At 38.9% G+C, this 19,247-nt stretch overlaps 1 protein-coding gene across 1 annotated transcript in view; it reads left to right on the top strand.

The window, feature by feature from the left end:
* Positions 1–14,490: 14,490 nt before the first annotated feature.
* LOC139675729 (rap1 GTPase-GDP dissociation stimulator 1-B-like) overlaps positions 14,491–19,247 on the top strand; it is a 33,049-nt gene continuing 28,292 nt past the window's right edge. The window contains 2 exon segments of the mRNA XM_071563738.1: positions 14,491–14,577; positions 14,580–14,631. Coding sequence (XP_071419839.1) covers positions 14,491–14,577; positions 14,580–14,631 — 139 coding nt within the window.

Below are 19,247 nucleotides of genomic sequence, written 5' to 3'. Positions count from 1 at the left end.
GAGCTGTGGCTTCACATTTTGGCACTAATTGAAAAACAATCACCCCTGCAAAGGCTTCAGGGCAAGTAGTTGTGCTGTTTTACTCATTTGTCATCATTCTTATTTTATTTCACTTGACTTCAGAGACCAGAAATCAAATCCTGATCAGAAGCTATCACAGTACAAAACCCAAACTCTTCATCATGGATTTCATGTATTTAAGTATGATAAGTAGAACCATTTCCAAACTGCATTCAGCTACAAGAGAAGCTCAGGCTGGAGATACAAGATACAAGACAACACACAAACAAATTTTCAGGCAGATACTGGTAAAGTTCAGAAAGTAACCACACAACAAAAACAGCAAGAGCAAGGAGATGAAATGACACTTCATGAACAACCCACTGCTTGAGGATTATTCACAAAAAATATTTGAAAATGATAACCAAATTACCACGTGGAATTAATCTGTGTAGGAATTATTTCTTTTCTTAGAGGTTGCATGTGAGAGATTTATCATCTAATCACAGCTGTGAATCTGATCTAATTCCTCTGTCATAGCATTTCTCTGAGTTGCAGTAACCCCAAAATAAACTGGACATACAAAGGAAAAGTGAGGAAGACAAAGAAACACCCTATCTATCTGACATAAACCAAGATCCAATAGAAGTAGAAAGATATATCATAAATTTTGCTGTTAACTTCTTGTCCAAGACACAAAGATTCTGCTACATCACACTTGGTCTTTGGACTCTCACATGGGTGGCAGTTTTTCATCATCTCTCTCTGTCTCTGTCTTTGCTATCACTGATAGCTAATTTTTTTAAAGATTTACATTGCTTTAAAAGGTAGAAAATCCAGAAGAATCAATGCAAAGAATCAAGTTTTTTCATCAGTCCCTTCTTTTCCCTTACTAACTAATATTTTATTTGTTCTGATAACAACCTGGAAAGGAAATTCATGGAAGGAGAGAGCTGGTTACCTTCCTGCAGATCCCAAAGGTATAGAGAACCTCGGCCATGTGAGTAACTACTAGGCATGCTTGAGAAAGCATCCACTGTTCCAATTATCAGACAAGAGTAATACTGGATGGCACTCTGAGAAATACATTCTTTGAATATTTTGGGCCAGTGACGCATTTGGCCCAAACTAGGCCTAACCTGTTGGCTTCCTCAGGAGCTAAAGCTCCCTCATCAGAAGCTGGCTGAGAAGCTCGCAGGACATGAAAGAATTAGACAGCAGGTCCAGCTTCCACATACCCTCACCAGACCATAAGCACTAAGAAGCAATAAATAATTCAGACAATTTAGTCATTAACCACTCTCCCAGTACCTCAAATTTCTTCTGCATCTGAATCTTTTCAGAATTACATTTCTGCTCTCTGAAGAAATACTCTTGAAGCACTATTAGAAAACAATTAAAGGACCTCTCTGATACAGTCAGACTTACCCATAATATGGGATAAAAAACCTGACTATACAAAAGTCATCTGCCCCCTTGTCATAACTGTGATGAAGATGGACTGCAGGAAAATTCTGCCCCTCATTCTTTTGCCAGCCCAGTTTATTTTCAAGCCTCTCCACTTGCTTTCCTGCCCACTGTAATGAAGTTTCTTGAGAAACCATTTTGCTCAGCTGGAAGTCCAAATGTAAGAACTTTCCTGACTAGCTGTGAGCCTTTGTCTGGAAAGAAATATTTGTGTAAAACCATTGTATTTTTTCACTGCTTGTCTTCCTTCCCATGCAGACATTGTTTTAGATTTTACTGCCCTCCTTGCATCCCTCTCTTAGTGTTTTTGAACACCAGATTGTTTTCCCAGCCCACTCTTATAACATGCAGGGGTGTCACAAGCATCTGCACAGCTTTGCTTCCTACTCACCCTCCACACTAACAGTAACCCAGGCACTCGATTCCCCTATGAAAGACCATCTCTAGAATGACCTTTGGTAAAAATTAACAGATTCTGATATGAGAGATGTCTGACAATCAAAAATTTGAAGAAAACACTGACTATAGCTACAGTCAAAAAATGAGAAGTTACAGATTTCCTTCCATGACCAAGAACGGATTTTATAACTCTAAACCTATCCTATCAGAGGAATAGGGAGAAAGCAATTTTCCTCTGCTTTGAAGACATGGTCCTGTTAAAGAGATAAGGCTACTTCTCTCTTTGCTATCCCAGAGAACCTGTTGTCTATACATGTGTTGTTCCCAGTGGTAACCTACACCAATTCAAAACTGGATTGTTAACCTAGTAGACACTGATTCACCTTTATAGGTCACCTTCTCAAAAAATATTCCAAAAACATAATCTGAATTATCACAATTATCACACATTTTCCTCTGTGCATGTGCATCCTCCATTCCCTGAATTGAGTAGCTCACTGCCAATGCTGATTGATGCTGAGTCAGCATTTCATTTGGATTTTATGACACAGCCATATAACCTACTTTAGCCATGTCATTTACATAAAAATAATGTGCTATAACCTACACATTGCAGAGAGAGTGGGGTGTAATGCACCTCTCTCCTCAAAGGGATATTATTAATAAAAAACCCCAGTAAACAAAAAATGTGGCATTCATGTTTTCCAGGCTATGAACTCCATGCCCTTAATCAATTTTTTGTGGGTTTTGCCTTTATATTTTTCATTTTTAAGAGGAAGCAGCGTGCAGTATTTTAATTTTTCAGGTCCTGCTGTGTCAGCATCAAAAGGAGAACCATAGAACCTGGAACAGAAGGGTGCAGGAAGGAGCTTACCACGAAAAAGGGGAAAGGTAAAATTAACATTTGTTTGAGACCTTGCAAACTCTACAAATCTGTCACTAGAAAAGCAAATGTTTTACAGCACTCTCCACAACAAACTAGGCTTGTCTTTGATTTGAAGTTTCTATCAATTAAAAGATAGAAAAAAACCCCATAACTAATTGAGAACCATCCCTTCCCCACCTCCTCTGTCACAGAAGGGTGTAACAAAACCTGCCTGTTTTCACTCCACTTCCATAGGCAAGTCTGTGGCTCCCTCTAAGGGCTAAAAAGAATTTCTCAGCAGCACAATCTGCTGCTGGATCAGAATGATCCACATAAAGAATGAGGGTATGCTCTTCCAGGCCTTCCTTTTCAAGACAAGACCAGTATTAGTAAATCAGACTATGACATGTTTTGGAGCATGGGCAGGCTTTGCAAGCTCATCACCATCTTTGTATTGGTTCAAGACTGCAACTTCTACAAGGCACTGATACAATTTTTTAAAAAAGAGAGTAAGGAAAAACTTAAGATATTTATTGCAAAATAGGATTTAAATAGATTGATTAAAACGTCTTAATGAAATGAAACACAGCAGAAGAGCTGTCAATCATACAGCTATAAGTGAAGTGATGCTAATTTTGGATTTTAATGGTGCAATGATTATTTGCAGCGGCAGGAGCCTTATCAGCTGTCTGTGTTTTGGTTGCTTTTATTTTATTTCAAATATTTTACCCCACAGTCCCACACAGAAGTTAGATAATCCTAAATATACATAGCACTGACAGTGTAGGGAAAGCAAAGGGATGGGAACTAACCCAAAGAAGAGTGTTTTAAGCCCATGACTGCGGAGAACGAAGCCATCTGTCATTACTCCACTCTTCCATGGTTAATTCTGTACTCTGCAACACTACTTGCCCTTCAGGAGAAGTCACATCAGTGATTAATTTTGCCTGGCAGTGTGGCAATCCTACCCAGCAAGATTACTTTAGGTCTATCCCTTCAGATTCTGTGCTACAGCTGTCATACTCACAATTACACTGGAGCCTGTGATGCCTTCATGGTTCAGCACAATTTATCAGAGATTTGGGGAGCTGGGTGGAAAGGGCACCTCTCCAATTTGTCTTGAAGTTGATAGTAGATATTTGAAATTCTGACCTGCATTACAAAGGTCTGAGGTTAATACAAGTTTGTTAACTATAAGTTTAGACTTGTTTTAATACTTTTAATAATAACAGGCATAAATGCAACCCAAATTTGAACAATACATATTTGATGTCTGTTGCTATTAATACACTCACAATAGCAAGATACATCAAAGATCTAGCAAGCCCCATGATAATTTTTCACATGGAGAATGAATTATTTTAATGGTGAATGTTTCAAAGTGAATGCTAGAAAATAAATCAAAGAGAAAAAAAATGAAACAAGATTGCTTGACAGAGTTGATCTGAGTAAACATGGTACATAGGTTTGCAAGCAAGTGTCCCGCAAGCCAGGCACTGTAGAGACATTACTTTGCAAGGAAGGGGTACAAAAAGAAGGAAAACCACTCACATACTCTGTAGTTAACTAAAACACAGTTTTTGGTACTTCACCATCCACTCACTGGGATTGTGCTGTCCAATTCAATTAGTGTATATCTCATTTACAAAGCAGCAATCAAGCTCTTCAGGTTGGACTCTCAGCTACAAATGGGGTGTGCTCTCTTGGCAGACAACAGGCTCTGCATAGGAAGCAATTACAGCTCACTAAACGTCTGTAGGGATTTAGCCTTAACATAGATTAAAAGGCCCACTGGTAACAGTTTCCAAGGAATTTCTTAGTTTCAAAAGATATGCAGAATGCACTGCCTCCTACTCTCCTATTCACACTTCCTTGCTCATGTAAGCTCCTGGTGTTATACTGCGCTGTGCTAAACCCAGTGTGTGCTTACACTGCAGCTCAGCTTCATGAGGTTTACGTGCAAAACACACCAGTCCCTCTGTTTCTCAGCAGAAGTCGCCACAGCTGAGGGAGACCATCTATGAGTCTTCAAAGCGGAACTGGTTGCCTTTCAGCTCTGATGACAGGCTTTTCTTTAGGGTCTACACACCTTTTCATCTTATTGATTTCCTTCACAATCTTTATAATGAGCTGCTAACCTAGGATGAAACTCCAAGTACAAACAGCTTCCTACAGAATACTGGTATAGTCTGCTCTTCTTCCCCCATCCCCTCAGCACACACCTTTCCAAGATCCAGCTGTCTGCATAACAGGATACATTTCTTCAAGCAGGAATTCAGTGTTCTGCTTTATAGGAATTATTTGCTCTGTGTATCTGCAAAGCCCAAGACACCTTTGAATTCCATGACCTAATTGCTACATGAAATTATTCCAGCATTTGATATGTTTTCAGTGAAATTCATTACAATAAGTTCCCCAAGAGATATCATGTTCTACATTACGTTTCTTCTCTCAGATACATATTAACTTCTGAAAATACACTGGAAGTTCACTTTTTTCCCATCTAACTATAAGCGCATCAAACCGTATCATGTGAGAGCTAATTTTCTTTAATATACATCCTGGTACAATTTAGCTGCATTATAAATAATGCAGCAGTCATATCATATCAACTTCACATCATATTAGACACTGCATTATAGCAGATAAATTGATTGCTTCTGTAATTGAAGGCCATCAATAGGAAAATTTTTAATCATTTAAGTGACTCACCAGCTTTATATACAAAATATCTTGCTTTAGTGACATCATGGATGTGACTTACTTTCAGGGCACAGCATTTTTGCCCATTTAAGCCACCTCTTTTCTTGTCATCTTTGTTGGCAATACAATCCTACAAATTCACAGAAGGCAGCGCATAATCTGAATGCTGACTACAAAGAACTTTTTTTTTACTAGCAGACTCCTGTTTGCAAGACCTGGTCAACAATACAGCTAAACAGAGGTAGCTTTGTTTCTGGTGGGGGTTTTGGTGGGTTTGTTTTGTCCTCATTTGTTTCTTTTTTAATTTTAATATTTCACTCACTATAAGAACCAGATTTTCTTTGTTTTCAAGGATCAGATAGAAAAAACCATAAACACTTTTATTCTTTAATTTTCAGCTTCACTTGCTGCCCACCTCCTAAGGGGGCAAAAACTGCTGCAAAAAAAATGCCTTTCTGCTGCAGGTCATATTCAGCACTTTCCAAGTCTTAATGCTGAGGTGATATTCAAAAGTTTAAAAAGCAGTACCTAAAGGATTTTGAAAATCCTTCCCTTTTACTTAGTCTTTTCAAGACCTTCTCCACTGCTGTCACATACTGTGGGACAAAGAACAGCTGAGGACACTGCTGAAACCTTTTTTTTCTTTTTTTTTTTTTAAACTCTAATCACCTTCACAGTCTCAAATCACAAAAGCTGGATTAAGCCCACTGGCTCATTTTCCCAATACAAGCCTTTGCAGCTTTGACACTCATGTCTGTGCCCTATTCACCTGACAAAAAATACCTTCTTCAAAGATATTTGGAAAATCATGACAGATCCAAGTCTGACAATAGGGATGTGTCCCATCAATCCCTTATGGCAGCCTGACAAAGTAAGAGCAGTTCTATTTCATCCTCTCTTTCCTTGTCACACCCTCAGTCATGAGAGTCAACTCATTATTTTCCAACAGTGCCATGCACTGCAGTTCTTCGTGCTTTTATGTTCTCCTTTCTTCTATGTTTCTCCATTTTAAACATCTACTATTGCTTCCTGCACTAAGCCTCTGCCCACTGTCAGCAGCTACTGCCCAAGAAAGATGACCAGCTCAAGAAAATTCACCCCTGCTCCTCTCACTGGAAGAGGACTGTAGAATCCTTGTGGTATCCCAGCTTTCCCCTTTCCCCAGAGGAAGATGAGCCGCTCTATGTTCCCCATGATCCAAATATGCAGACGTGATACACTTCACTATATTAAAGATTTACAATATGGCCACAAAATGAGCAAAGTACTCAGAGATGATTGAGGAATTTTGTCTTACAGAAAACTCTTGTTTTGGTGAAGCTGACATTGTACCATACAAGCTAGTTCCTGCAAAGAGGCACACTGCATATGCTGGGCAAATATTCTAGCCATTCCTGAGTAACAATGGATTCAAGCAGGTTGTGGCTACAGCTCCAGTCTTTCTTTCCTTTAGGTCAGTGGCCTTAAGCCACCTACATGCCCTCAGGAGGATATTCTGAGATTTAAAATAAAAAATATATTACTGGCCAAACAAGAAAAAGAATTCTAAGATGAGTTCTTGAAGCTAAAGTACCACTTCATTTTCCCATAGGGCAGTGAGTCCAGGGGGTAGACACTACTACTGTTTTATATTCTTCTGCTCTCTCACTGCTGCCTGTATGGATCATCAGCAGTTCAGATCTCCTCCATTGCCTGCAAAGTGCTGATTCTGAGCATCATCAATACTTCCACATACCCTTCACCTTTTATCCTTTAAATTTCACTTGTACCAGCAACAAATCATTTTTGTGGATTTACAATGCATTTTACAGGCTTTTCTATGCCCTACAAAGTCAGAAGCTCAGGTAGATTAAATCAGTTCAGGTTTTCTTTAAAAAACAATATATATGAATACCAATGCAATTTTTTTATTTCCAAGACATTTTATAATAACATAAGCAAAAGGCACCAGCCCTTTTCTCTGAACAAAGAAGCTGCTAGATTGCTTTGTTGCTCTTCAGATAGATAATTTACAATAGGAAATTCTCCCTACAAATGACATGGAAGACAACTTAATTTCAGGAAGATATCACTAGGAACAAGCCCAGTTGGGTTCTCTACTTTCTGAACTCCTCCAAAGGTCAGCTGAGATGATCCTCCAATACTCCTAAGCAAGGACTCCAGTCACTCTTCACGCACCTGAGCTGTAGTACCTACCTGCTTCATTGTCTTGATAATACAATATTCACTGTCTCAGACAGAGAGCTGGAAACAGTCTCAAGTCAGAATCCATTCAGTGGGCTTTAATTTGTCTCCTGAGCCTCAGCATGTGCAACTGGAGGAGAACTGGCTTAAGAAAAACCCAGCTGAAAAAAAGCAAGAAGCAAACACTCAAATACTCAGAGGGCCTCAGAAAGATTTGACACAAAAAATTTATCTCAGCAGTGAAGAAGTTTCTCTGATCTCCATAATAAAATTAAAAAGTACAGCAGGATTTTTATAACAATAGATAATTAAAAAGTTGTATAGAAGTTTTTGAAAATATCACTAATGTTACTTATTACAGTGTTGTTTGAATTCCACAGTCAAATACATGAGTTCTCTGAGTCTGACAGAGACAAAGTACAAATAACTGAATCTAATGTCTGCTTCTAAGCTTTTCCCCTAAGCAATAAATGTACTAATTGCAGAAAGCAGGATCTAGTGTTCCTTTTGTGCTCGACATATTGTCACACATGAATGGAAATAATTAGTGATTATCAGAATGGGTTTAACTAAAAACAGTTCTGTGAAAGCCTAAGAATTTCAGAGACTTATCAATAACCATTTCATTAAGAAAGGCTGGTTGGGACTAAGTCTACTTACAAAAGTGAGACATTCTCATTGCACTGGCTTTAATATTAAAATCTTTGATGTACCTGGATGAGTTCTCTGTTAAAATCTCTTCTCAGCACACAGCAGGCAGAACAGAGGTGTGTGCATTTCCCCATTTCCAAAACAGCTTTACCAGCCTGGTATGTATGCAGAATCTTCCAATTGAAATCTCAAGGTTTCAATTCCAGAGATGACACCCTGGTACAGCTCTGGTTGTGGAAACAAAAATGAACATTAAATCCTCCCAATGTAGAACAAAATGAAATTGTCAAAACCTCAAAAAACCTTTCTGTAACCAAGCTGGTATTATGTAGTCAGCTGCTACTGTGACACATGCTATAAGGCAAATTATCTTTTTACTGAACCAGACATGAAGAATGAAAAATCTATAGCTAATTTAAAATCTGCCTAGTACACACAATATCCAAAATATTTTCCAAATGCACAGTGGCAGAACAGTTCTCCTAAATAAGGGATTTGCTCAGTTGCTCTTCAAGATCATCACTGATACCCATCTAACCATTGCTTGGTCTCCAAAAAGGAATTAAAAAGTTCATTAATTTTCTCTCAGAAAGTTTCTTACCAAGGTCCTGAGGGAGAAAGGATTTGAAAGTAAGTTACATGAAAGGACATGACATTTCCCAGCTCCAATAAAGCTAGAGAACTTACAGAAAAGTTAATACCCCTTCTCCTCCCTTTTTTGTTTTTCCCTCTCTTTTTTATATGAATAAACTCTCACAGTGAACCTCTGACAACCTAGGATTTCAACATTACAGCCAGAGAAACAAGGAATAGAAATACGGCCTGTATTCATGATAATAAAAGATTTCTAGGTAAAACAAGGTTGCACTAGTTGGTAATCGTATTTGTCCCTTGGTCACAAAAATCCCCAGTTCCTGCCCCACTGAGCAGAGCTCAGGAGCACACACATTAAGATTGCATAGGCTTTGCCACCTTAATTCAATTCACAGATTTCTAATTCACTACAAGGCACTTTATTCACTGCCTAATTACTTAGGCTTCAATATTCCAGTGAGAGAGGCAAATATTAATCTGTTTTAACCCCTTTATTGAAAAGCTGGAAAGAAAGAAATCTTACCACATAGCAGTCCAGTTGCAGCTCCATTACATGCACATCTGTGCAACAGCCTTTCGAGCAGCCTGACCTCCACTGGCAGCATCTGTACAAACCCAGCAGACTTCCAAATAAACACACACAAAAGGTGTGTTTGGTCTACTGCAAGAGAATTACAAGACCGACAAATTAGAAATGAAACTCTAAAATGCTAATGATCTTTTGGACTGAAACCACAGACACCATTTACCCAATGCCACTCCTTAAAAAGTTCCAGAAGTGAAGGATAGTAGATCCAAATCCAGTATGCACAGAACAGTTACTCTTTAGTACACAGTGATTTGGTCATTGTCCTGAGATGAATGGTGCCTCAGAGTGAGTCTTAATTTCTTCCATGACACTATTACAATACCCAGCAAGGCTAGGAACAGTGTTTTAACAGCTCTGAAAAACATTTGCACGTGGGCCTCATGAAAATCCTTCACACAAAGTAAGAAACCAGAGCACTGCAGTATTACCACCGACTAGAATCTTCACAGGGAACCTTCCTGACTAAAGTTAGATTCTACCAGGATCACACACTACCACATCTATTCCTGTTAGTCATTTCTTTGCCTTCCAGATGCACCTCTTAGAAATGAGGACTGAAATGACTGGTATTTTTCATCTGCCTTTTCTTAAAAAGGGTTTCTTTCTGGCTGCTAAAACTACAGATTTCAATTCCTTCAGGTCTCTGTCCATCACAGAAATCTCTTGAAAAGTGTCTTTGAAATGTGAGTCAAGGGAAAGGCAGGATACGGTGATAGTTTTTTCCTCAGTTGTCATGCTAACTGATAGGCATCTGATGCTTTCCATTTTCATTTGCTATCCTTATTCTGTACTAAAAAGCATAAAAATCTGTGGGTGTATGTCTATTTTTATTGCACCAGCATCACACAAAATAGAAAGCAAAAAGTGATACATAAAAATTCCATTTAAAAAGTAGTACATAAAAAAATGAAGAATAAAGATTGAAAAAACTATTAAATAAACAAATAGGCTGGAAGGATCTAGGTACTTCATGGATGTATAAAAAAGGACAACCTTCATGTCCCTGAAGTACTACCAACAATCTCTATTATAAGCATAGTGTTGTTGCTTTTAATTAATTAGGAATACCAAGCTAAGCCAGTCTGAAAACAAAACAAGTGTTCCAATGAACCACTGCCTCAGTTTCATAAAGTTATGACATTTCAATGAGTAGAGGAGCTTTTGGTGGCCAAGTTCTCATAATATGGACAGTACAATAATAAAAATGTAGTTAAAGAAGAAGTACCAGTGACAGCAGCAATTCACACACTCATCTAACAAGTCTTTTTGCACCATCAGGAAACATACTCAATTTGAAAATATGACCATTAGGTACATCCCAACAAAACTCTGACCAAACTGCCAGCACTCCAAACGTGGCCACTAAATATGCATAAATTCTGTCTCTAGCATGGACACAGAGACCAGAGTGCTCCAGGTACATAATGGCAATTTGTTCTGTATTTGGTGATATCTGTAGCCTCCTCAGGCCTGCAGTTATGAGAGAATTGTAAAATATCAAGAAATCCAAGACAAACAGCATGCTCATATCACATCCAACATGTACAGTAAATCCAATGCACAACAGAAGTGTGTATTACTTTTCAGGAAATCTTGGCCAGAACTCTGTGATTACTTGTTTTTACATATAAGAATAAATATTTTCATAATCAATCGGAAGTGTACATCTAAACACAATAATGGTATTTGCTCAAGTGGATTCCCCATCAAAGTACTTCAGAGTAATCTGAATTGCAGAGTGATAAATCTTTGATGTCCTGCACACAGCTTGAGCAGCCCTGCAGCACGCTGGGAGAACTGCAGCCACATCTCTCACAGCACTGCTCGGTGTGATGATGTGCCCCCACGAAAAGAATGGGACTCGCTGTGCACCTTAATGTCATGCTGTAGATCAGCTTATTTCCAATTCTTTCCCCTAAGCAGTTTACTGAAGCATGACCACAGGCTCTCACTTCTCCTCTCCAATATGCCTACCCCCTGCTCCAACTCCTCCACTTTCCCTTCTGTTCTGTTAGGTTTATTTTCATCACAGTTACAAAAGTTTCATGCTGAGCAAGTAAAATGATGATAGTTCCTTTTCTAAAAATCTTTTGATTTTTCCCAAAATAACTGCATCTACTAGACCTGTGAACCAGATAAAATACCCTTTCACTAGCATTCAAAGGCACAGAAGAGAGACTACATATATATATATGAAAGCAATGTACATTCCCCAGTATAGAGTCCTTTCCAATAAATTTTTCCCAGTACTTTACTGTTCAGATCAACACAGGTATCCACTGGCCACATTTTTTCCCCTGAAAAAAGGACAGTTTACTTGAAGCCAAAATCCAATAAATCACATTTCCACCTTATAAAAAATTAAAGCAGTAAATTAACACTCAGATGAGAGATACATCACATTGTAGAATATTAGATTAACTTACCATAAAGCAATCCATCAACTAAGCAAGGAAGAAAGACTCTGCCACTTATTCTAGATAATTTCTTTTTCTGAAAGGAAGTTTTTCATGGGCATCTGCAGAGAAAATAGTTACTCTATGTCTGTCAGTCCTGGAAGAGGTGTCATAAATACACCTCAGGTGCCCTGGGTGGAGGCCGTGATGACTAAGCTTTACTTCAGAAGTGTGGAGGCACCTGATCAGTCTCAATCCCAAGCACATTGTCTCTCTCAGCAGTGCTGACTGGCTAATGCTTCACCAGTGGAGAGCTTGGGCCACCCCGCTCACCTGAGGAACGCTGCTGGCTCCTCTCACTGCCTCTGCCACTGACCCTCCACCAGGTTGCTGCAAGATATCCTTTATTTTCAGTTTGATTGGGAACTTTCCCAGTGCAAAAACTGCTCACTGTGCATTTGTGCAGCACCTCGCATAATCAGCACCTGATGTTGGTAACAACATTTTGCAATGCTTCTTACACCAGATGTGCAGGATTGTATTCAAAAGGAAAGAACATTTTAGCTTGACAATGCTGATCTACAGTTTTGGATTCCTATACTGTTATTTTGCCATAATCTTTGAAACTAATTAGTCTGCATGTAAAAATCACAGTTCATTTGGCACAGGATCTCTATACCTGGCTGCTTGTCAGTGCTTTGTGCAGTGTTATGAACCCCTGTTTCCTCATTAGTATTCACTGCAGCAAGATGATGAATGACACTGAAGATGTGTTTATCTGAAGTGATTTCTTACTTGCCTTCACCCATTTACTATATACCTCTTTTTTTTTCCGTTGTTGACTTCAATCTTTTACCAAGGAAAGCTGTTAATCTTTTTTTTCTTTCATTATTACTATTTTCTACATATCCAGGAGCCTGGTCCAGTGTTCCTTTGAAAAAATTCCCATTGACTTCAAAGAACTAGCCCCTATGGAGGGTGAATGCCTCTGGCATGCCTAATATTGCAGTAACACCACCTACTCATCCCCTCTGCTTTTTGTTTGTTTGGGGGCTTCACAGTTTACCATGACTGCCAATAAAATGCCAACATTTACCCCTCTTGCTTGCACTTCAGAAATGTCCCAGATCCTGCTCATGCTGACAGCACACGACAATCCTGCTAATCCTCAGTCTGCACTCTGACCTCAGTCAACAGCAGCACCTTTGATACCCGAAATCAGACAAGAAGCAGCTCATCTTGCCAATCTCTGAACTGGCAGAAAGGTCTCATCATTTTGCGACATGCAGCTTAATTCCTGACTGATTCCAGCCCCTTTTAAGCAGTCAAATATCCAGGGTGTATTTCTGTAGAAATACAGCAACTGTAGAACACTTTCTTCTGAATGTGACAATGCAAACACATAAGGCAATACACAGACAAAATCTTCTCCATTAAAAGATGTAAGGTAGCAAGGATTTTTATTTTCCAATTCATATGCAACTTCACAAGACATGTCATTACAACTGATTAAAAAAAAAGCCAGATAGAATTCAGCTCATTGTCTCTCTCCATTAGCCCTGCCGAAGGGACCAGCTTTTTAATTATCTAGCAAGAGAGTGAGTAAAAAGTCCCCACCTTCTTAACAGGTTCCTAAGGCTCCAAACTGATTATCACATTGCTTTTTGAGTCAGCAATTTAATCTCCCTCCAGTGTTATGATCACCACAATGATTATAATTCCATGGTGCAGTGAAGCTTTAGGACACTACAGACTTGGAGCCAGTGCTACTACCCCAAACAATGCAATACACAGCCCCCATCAAGCAGCATCACACTGGGAAGCTCAATCTGCTTACTGGAACAATCTTTAAATAGTATTAACTGGCAGACAGCATTTTCTCTAAATCATACTGCAGCAACACTGGGAGGTTGTGATGCATCTTGAATAGAACACAGCACACTCTAAGCTGTGCTATAACTGGCTCTTATTTATTAGAGGTTCAGTTCTCTCAAGAAGTGTTCTGAGAAAGGCAACAGAAAAAAAAAAACCAAACCCATACATTTTTTAAAACTACTACTTGAAAAACGGGGGTGTTTTATTACAATGACACACACCCCAAAACAAAAATTAGGAATCTTTAAGAAAACCACCTACATGATCAGAAACAGGAAGCCTGATATAACAGCTTCAGGCTCTGTTTTCTTTACCAAAACCAAAAAGAATATTCTCATATGCCACACAAACTCAAAAGTTGAGTGTGAAGTAGAATAAGATGAGCTTTCTCAAGCACTTTAGCACCCACCAGGTGAGGTTTAGGCACAGATAAACTTTAGACTTTAGAAGTAGCTTCTAGGAGCCCAATATTTTTAAATCTAGCTGTACTTAGATTCCAGTGCCAAATCTGGTCTCTCTTAGAACTCTGTCCCACATTAGGTTAAATAATCACTCTTTTGAATGACAGTGGAGGGAAATTCAAGATAAACTGTTTGTAAGATCTGAAAGATTCTCTCCCAGTATGATAGTTACTGTGTTTCCATTTCTGTTAATGACATCTAAGAACTGGAAACAAAAGCAGCGGTGGAGGATTAAGTAATTATGGAGTATTAGATGCATTTGAAGAGCAGGGTCACAGAAAAAGGCAGAAGGAGGAAAGAGTGAGCATGCTGTGGGCTGCTCATCAGCTTGAAAGCTATAAAATATCCCCCCTTATTCACAGCTTGGTAGCTGTAAAGGACACGGGCTCACAGTACAGATCAGCTATTCTTTATTGTCCTCATTCTGGAGAGCTACAGCTTTTATGGGTAAGTAAAGCTCTTGTTAACTATAGATAGATACAATCTCTACTTTGTGATTAATTTTCTCTCATCCAGAAATTTCAAATGTATGTGACAGAAATAGAGAACTAATTTAGGATTATTTTAATATACAAGTGTAGTTCTATGAAAAATGCAGGGTGATCTAAAATTCTTGTGTGCCCCATTTCAAACAATACCTAACTCTTAGAGTCACATCAAAATTAAAGTTTGATTAAAGAACACTAGCAAATTATGAGAATGACAATGAAAAGTGAACATAAAGCATTAGGAAATCATGAGTTCTTACGAAATTTAAGTCTTTGAAAGAGAACTAAATTTGTTATTTTTTTATTGATGGTACAACATGCATCAAAGCAAATATGCTTACATGTGTCTCTGTATATATATTGAACTTTGTCAAGAGCTACTGAGAAGACTGGAGCTGCATTTAAGTGGTTCAGCCTTTGAACACACTTCTTTATGACTCAACTCTCAGCCTAGGCAAAGCTGCAGTATAAGCACTTAGCTACGATCTTTCCAAGTGAAAGGAATAACTTTCATGCTGGATTTGAAATATACCTTTGAGAATTTAATTTTCATTATTCTCCAGATCACTCAGAGGTACTGGTTAACTGGATCAAAGGTTCAGTCTTCCACCTCCGTTCACATGATGGCAACTTACATCACAATTGGACCTCGTGACATCAGTGGAACTAATCTTAGTAATACTCAACATGTTTAAAGGTGAAATAATCTGTTTCTGACAGCAGCGTAACAACTGAGCAGCCATTTAGAGTAATTACCTTCCTAGTCCATTAAATAATTATTCAAATGAGATTAAACACCTCAGTAGTATTGGGACACTGATAAAAAAGCGGTTCAAAATTTAATTTAAAAGCATCTTAGACAGTCAGAGATGGACACAAAATATAAGTGAACTACACCACTCTTAGGTAGGTATTGTTTCTATCTAAACCACCCCTATTTGTATAGTCATTTCTGTAGAACTGACTTTCCCTTGCAATTCAGATGGAGATTAACTGAACTTGGCTGATTGCTTCCTCTCCTATTCCTACATCATCTATATGTACCTGTCCTACTTTCTTGTGAATGTTCTGTTCATAAGGCTTATTCTTTTGATATACTTGCTGGTTGTGGCTCAAAGTCTTTATTCCCACTTTTGTTCATGATCTTTACAGCATCCTTTTGCTCACACAGCACTGTTTCTGCTGCCCAAGTACAAAACTTTGGACAGTATAATAATAAATGACAAACAAACACAGACACTTCTAAATACAGGTTCATCAAACTTACCTTTTCAAAAGAAATATTCATCTATGCAAAGCCATGTAACAATTCCAGCAATTTTTAGATGTAAGCTGTGTTACCTTGCTTACAACTAAAAATACTAAAGCCAGGTTGGACAATATTACTTGTGTGTGCAGTTCTCAGCACTCCCCAGCATCTCACCATTTGCTTCAAGAACATTATAACCTTAATATATCAACACCATAGGGAAATCCCACAGCTGTTGCTTTTAATTCATCCTTTTATTTTTCTTCAGATTTTTAAAGCATTGTGTCAGATGCACTTAAATAAATTGGAGTCAACAAAGCTTGTCGCTGTCCAGTACCTAATGAAAATTCAGTCACTCTTGTTCTGTAGAACTAACATCTAGACTGCACCAAAGTGAACAAAACCACCCTGACCAGTTCAGGCTGGAGGGGACACAGGGTCCCCAACAGCAGTTCTGAGCAAACTCCTCAAAGGCTCTAAGCCTCACTTCCAAGGTGCTCTGTTAAACAAAGATCTTTCAATAACAATTCACCTGAAAGTATTGCTCTTGTGCTTTGGAATCCCCTCCATGTTCCTTAAAAAAAAGCTAAATTAATAAAATACAATACTGCTTAGAAAGACATGAAATTATCTTTATATCAAAATCCAACTTTTGGGGAGAGCTTTTTTCTGATGAAGATACAATTTAAAATAAAAATCTATACAGAAGTACTTCATGCAGGACGCAGTCCAGAAAAGTTACAGTGACAGTATGTTCTTATTTATAAATTGCTATAGGGACTCTGCTATGGTCCTATGGTAGTTTGGAGTGTAAAACTGTGTCCTGTTCAGTGCCCAGGCAACACCAGCCCACCTGCACAGCAGAGCTGAAACCTATTCATGCAGCACAGGTAACACCAGGCCAACATAATTAAGTTAAAAGCAAAAAACCAAAAAATGACCCAGCAAAAGTTTACCAGATCTTCCTAATTGTTAGGACACCTGCATACATCTAAAACTTGAAACTTCTTGCTCTGCTGGGAACAAGCATAGAAATAACACTTCACAGGCACTGTTAAAGTGATGTACTAATAAGCAGATTTTGCTGAGCAACTCAGGTTTAGAGCAGAGTTCTAAATTACAGATCATATCTTACAGTAACATGTTATTTGTATGAAGCACTGACAGATCTTATAAGGCCATAACTTTTAAAATGTGTGTCAGACTTAAGAATGACATCTTTTTTCAGTACAAAGTATCTTAAACTGCATAAAAATAGCCAAACACATACACACCCACCAGTCAGGGAAAAAAAATATCCCTAGCACATCAACTGCAACAGTGTCTTCTAAGGATCTTGTCACATCTCTCTCAAGTTATAAAATGGGTCAAATGTACATCAGGATTGACACTAAAATACTCAACACTAAAAAAGCTTTAGATAGTGACACAAAAAAAAATTACATTTGACAGAACTTGTGCAAATTCCCACTACTGTCTACCTTACTCTGGAAACCTCTGAGATTAATAAAGAACCTCACTTGCATAGGTGACATGACACCCTTATCTTCCTCAACGCTGCAGAGACAAGGCCCTCCTCTCTCAATGGTTTTTTCCAGATCTTGGGTGGAGTCATACAAGCAATTAGCAAGGACAAGACAGGTACACGTTGCAGACAAAAGACCTGCCTTTTCAAGAATTACAAAAATACACCTTTTTTGCATCATACCAGAGAAGCAAAGGAAACAAGAATACAGTTTCAAGTCCAACAACATACTGTTGTGCTACAGCCTCCTAAAACTTCATCATACACCTACCTCAAACAACATTTGTCATACACAAGCAGATCAGACAGATGCTCGGGCCCATGAGTTTGCTTGCACAGAAAACCAGCACTAAAGAAACCCCAGAATTTAGGAATTACAGTCTGGACAGTGGACCTTTTTGCTGTGCCTGTTTAGGTGGAGCTCAGGCACAAAAGGCCAATTATTGCATCTGCTTTGTTATTTGTGACCTCTCCATGAAGCTCTCATGCTCCTGGGCTCCCTGGTGTGGCCTTCTTTCTCCCACAGCCATGCCACACAGCTGGGGTTCCCAGTGCAGCCAGCCCTACTCTTCACTTCACTTGGCTCTTTACTTCAGACACACCTTCTGGTTTTGGTTGTGCATCACCACACTCTGGTAACACCTGTGCACCAATCAAAACATCTGCAGGTGGCTTTGCAACAGGTCCCTGTGGGGAACCAGATTACTTGCATTGCCATGGCCAGGGATGAGACTTTCCTGCTGCCCTGCAGAGGCAACAAACAGCTGGGGGACAGGGATGGAACACATTGTTCCAGCCATCCAGCCCCCCATCCTGTGCTCTGCCTACAACACCCATCAACATTTTTCTTTTGACAACACGTGCTGAGGTCTGGTCACCACAGCTTTCTTGTCACTGTCTAATCTCTAACATCCACCTATGCTGCCAACAGACTGTTTAGCAGGGATAGTTGGGGACTGGGCTGATGCTCTGACATGAGCTTGTTTTTTCTCAGCCCTTCTTTTGCTCGGCTGAAATACCCCTTGTAAGAGTTGTCGGCCAAAGGAAATTAGTGTTTTCTCTGCTACGGAGTCTAATTGGTTTTTTCCTCCACTGACAGCTCTTCAAGCTAAATTTAGGGAGCCAGGGAAATAAAGCTGAATGTTATCTGGCTGAGACTATGGCCTACTTCCCATGCACACATAATAACCACAGGGAAGGTTCCTTTAATTCACTTTGTGCTGCAAAACCACAGAGAGCAGGCAAATAGCAAGCCCATCACATAAATGATAATATACTTTAGATGTATATTAACTGTGTGATCAAAAGTGTCTTTAGAGACCAACATCACTCATAACAAATGCAGAAAACTAGATCTCCAGTGAACAAGAAAGACAGAGGGATTTCATCCATTTCCATAAATGAAGTCAATTTATCCCCAGCTGTCACAAATTATCTGATTACTTATCTGCTCATATGTATCTTTGCCAGCCCTGACAATTTACCCTTCTATTTCACATTATGTGATGAAATAACACCTCCTGGAACTAAACAACTAAGAAAGAAGTTGAACTTTGATTTAAACCACCAAGTTTCCTGCCCACTTGTTTATAAAAAGACTCCCTGAAAATATGACTCGAACACAAATTGTTGCTGCTGAATTTTTAGGTCCAGTACTGATTGGTTTTGCTCATAGTATATTTGTGGCTATTCCTGTAAGTCTGACTTCTATATCCAAACCTGGTGCTTCCTTACCTCACATAAGGGATTGGAGTATCTGGGAGCCCCAGTCTACAACATGTTGATCCCATGACATTAAAGT

The sequence above is a fragment of the Pithys albifrons genome, chromosome 9 (genome assembly GCF_047495875.1).
Source record: "Pithys albifrons albifrons isolate INPA30051 chromosome 9, PitAlb_v1, whole genome shotgun sequence".
NCBI classification, from domain to species: Eukaryota; Metazoa; Chordata; class Aves; order Passeriformes; family Thamnophilidae; genus Pithys; species Pithys albifrons.
Note: the sequence above shows the minus strand (reverse complement) of the source record. Positions and strands in the feature narration are given on the sequence as shown.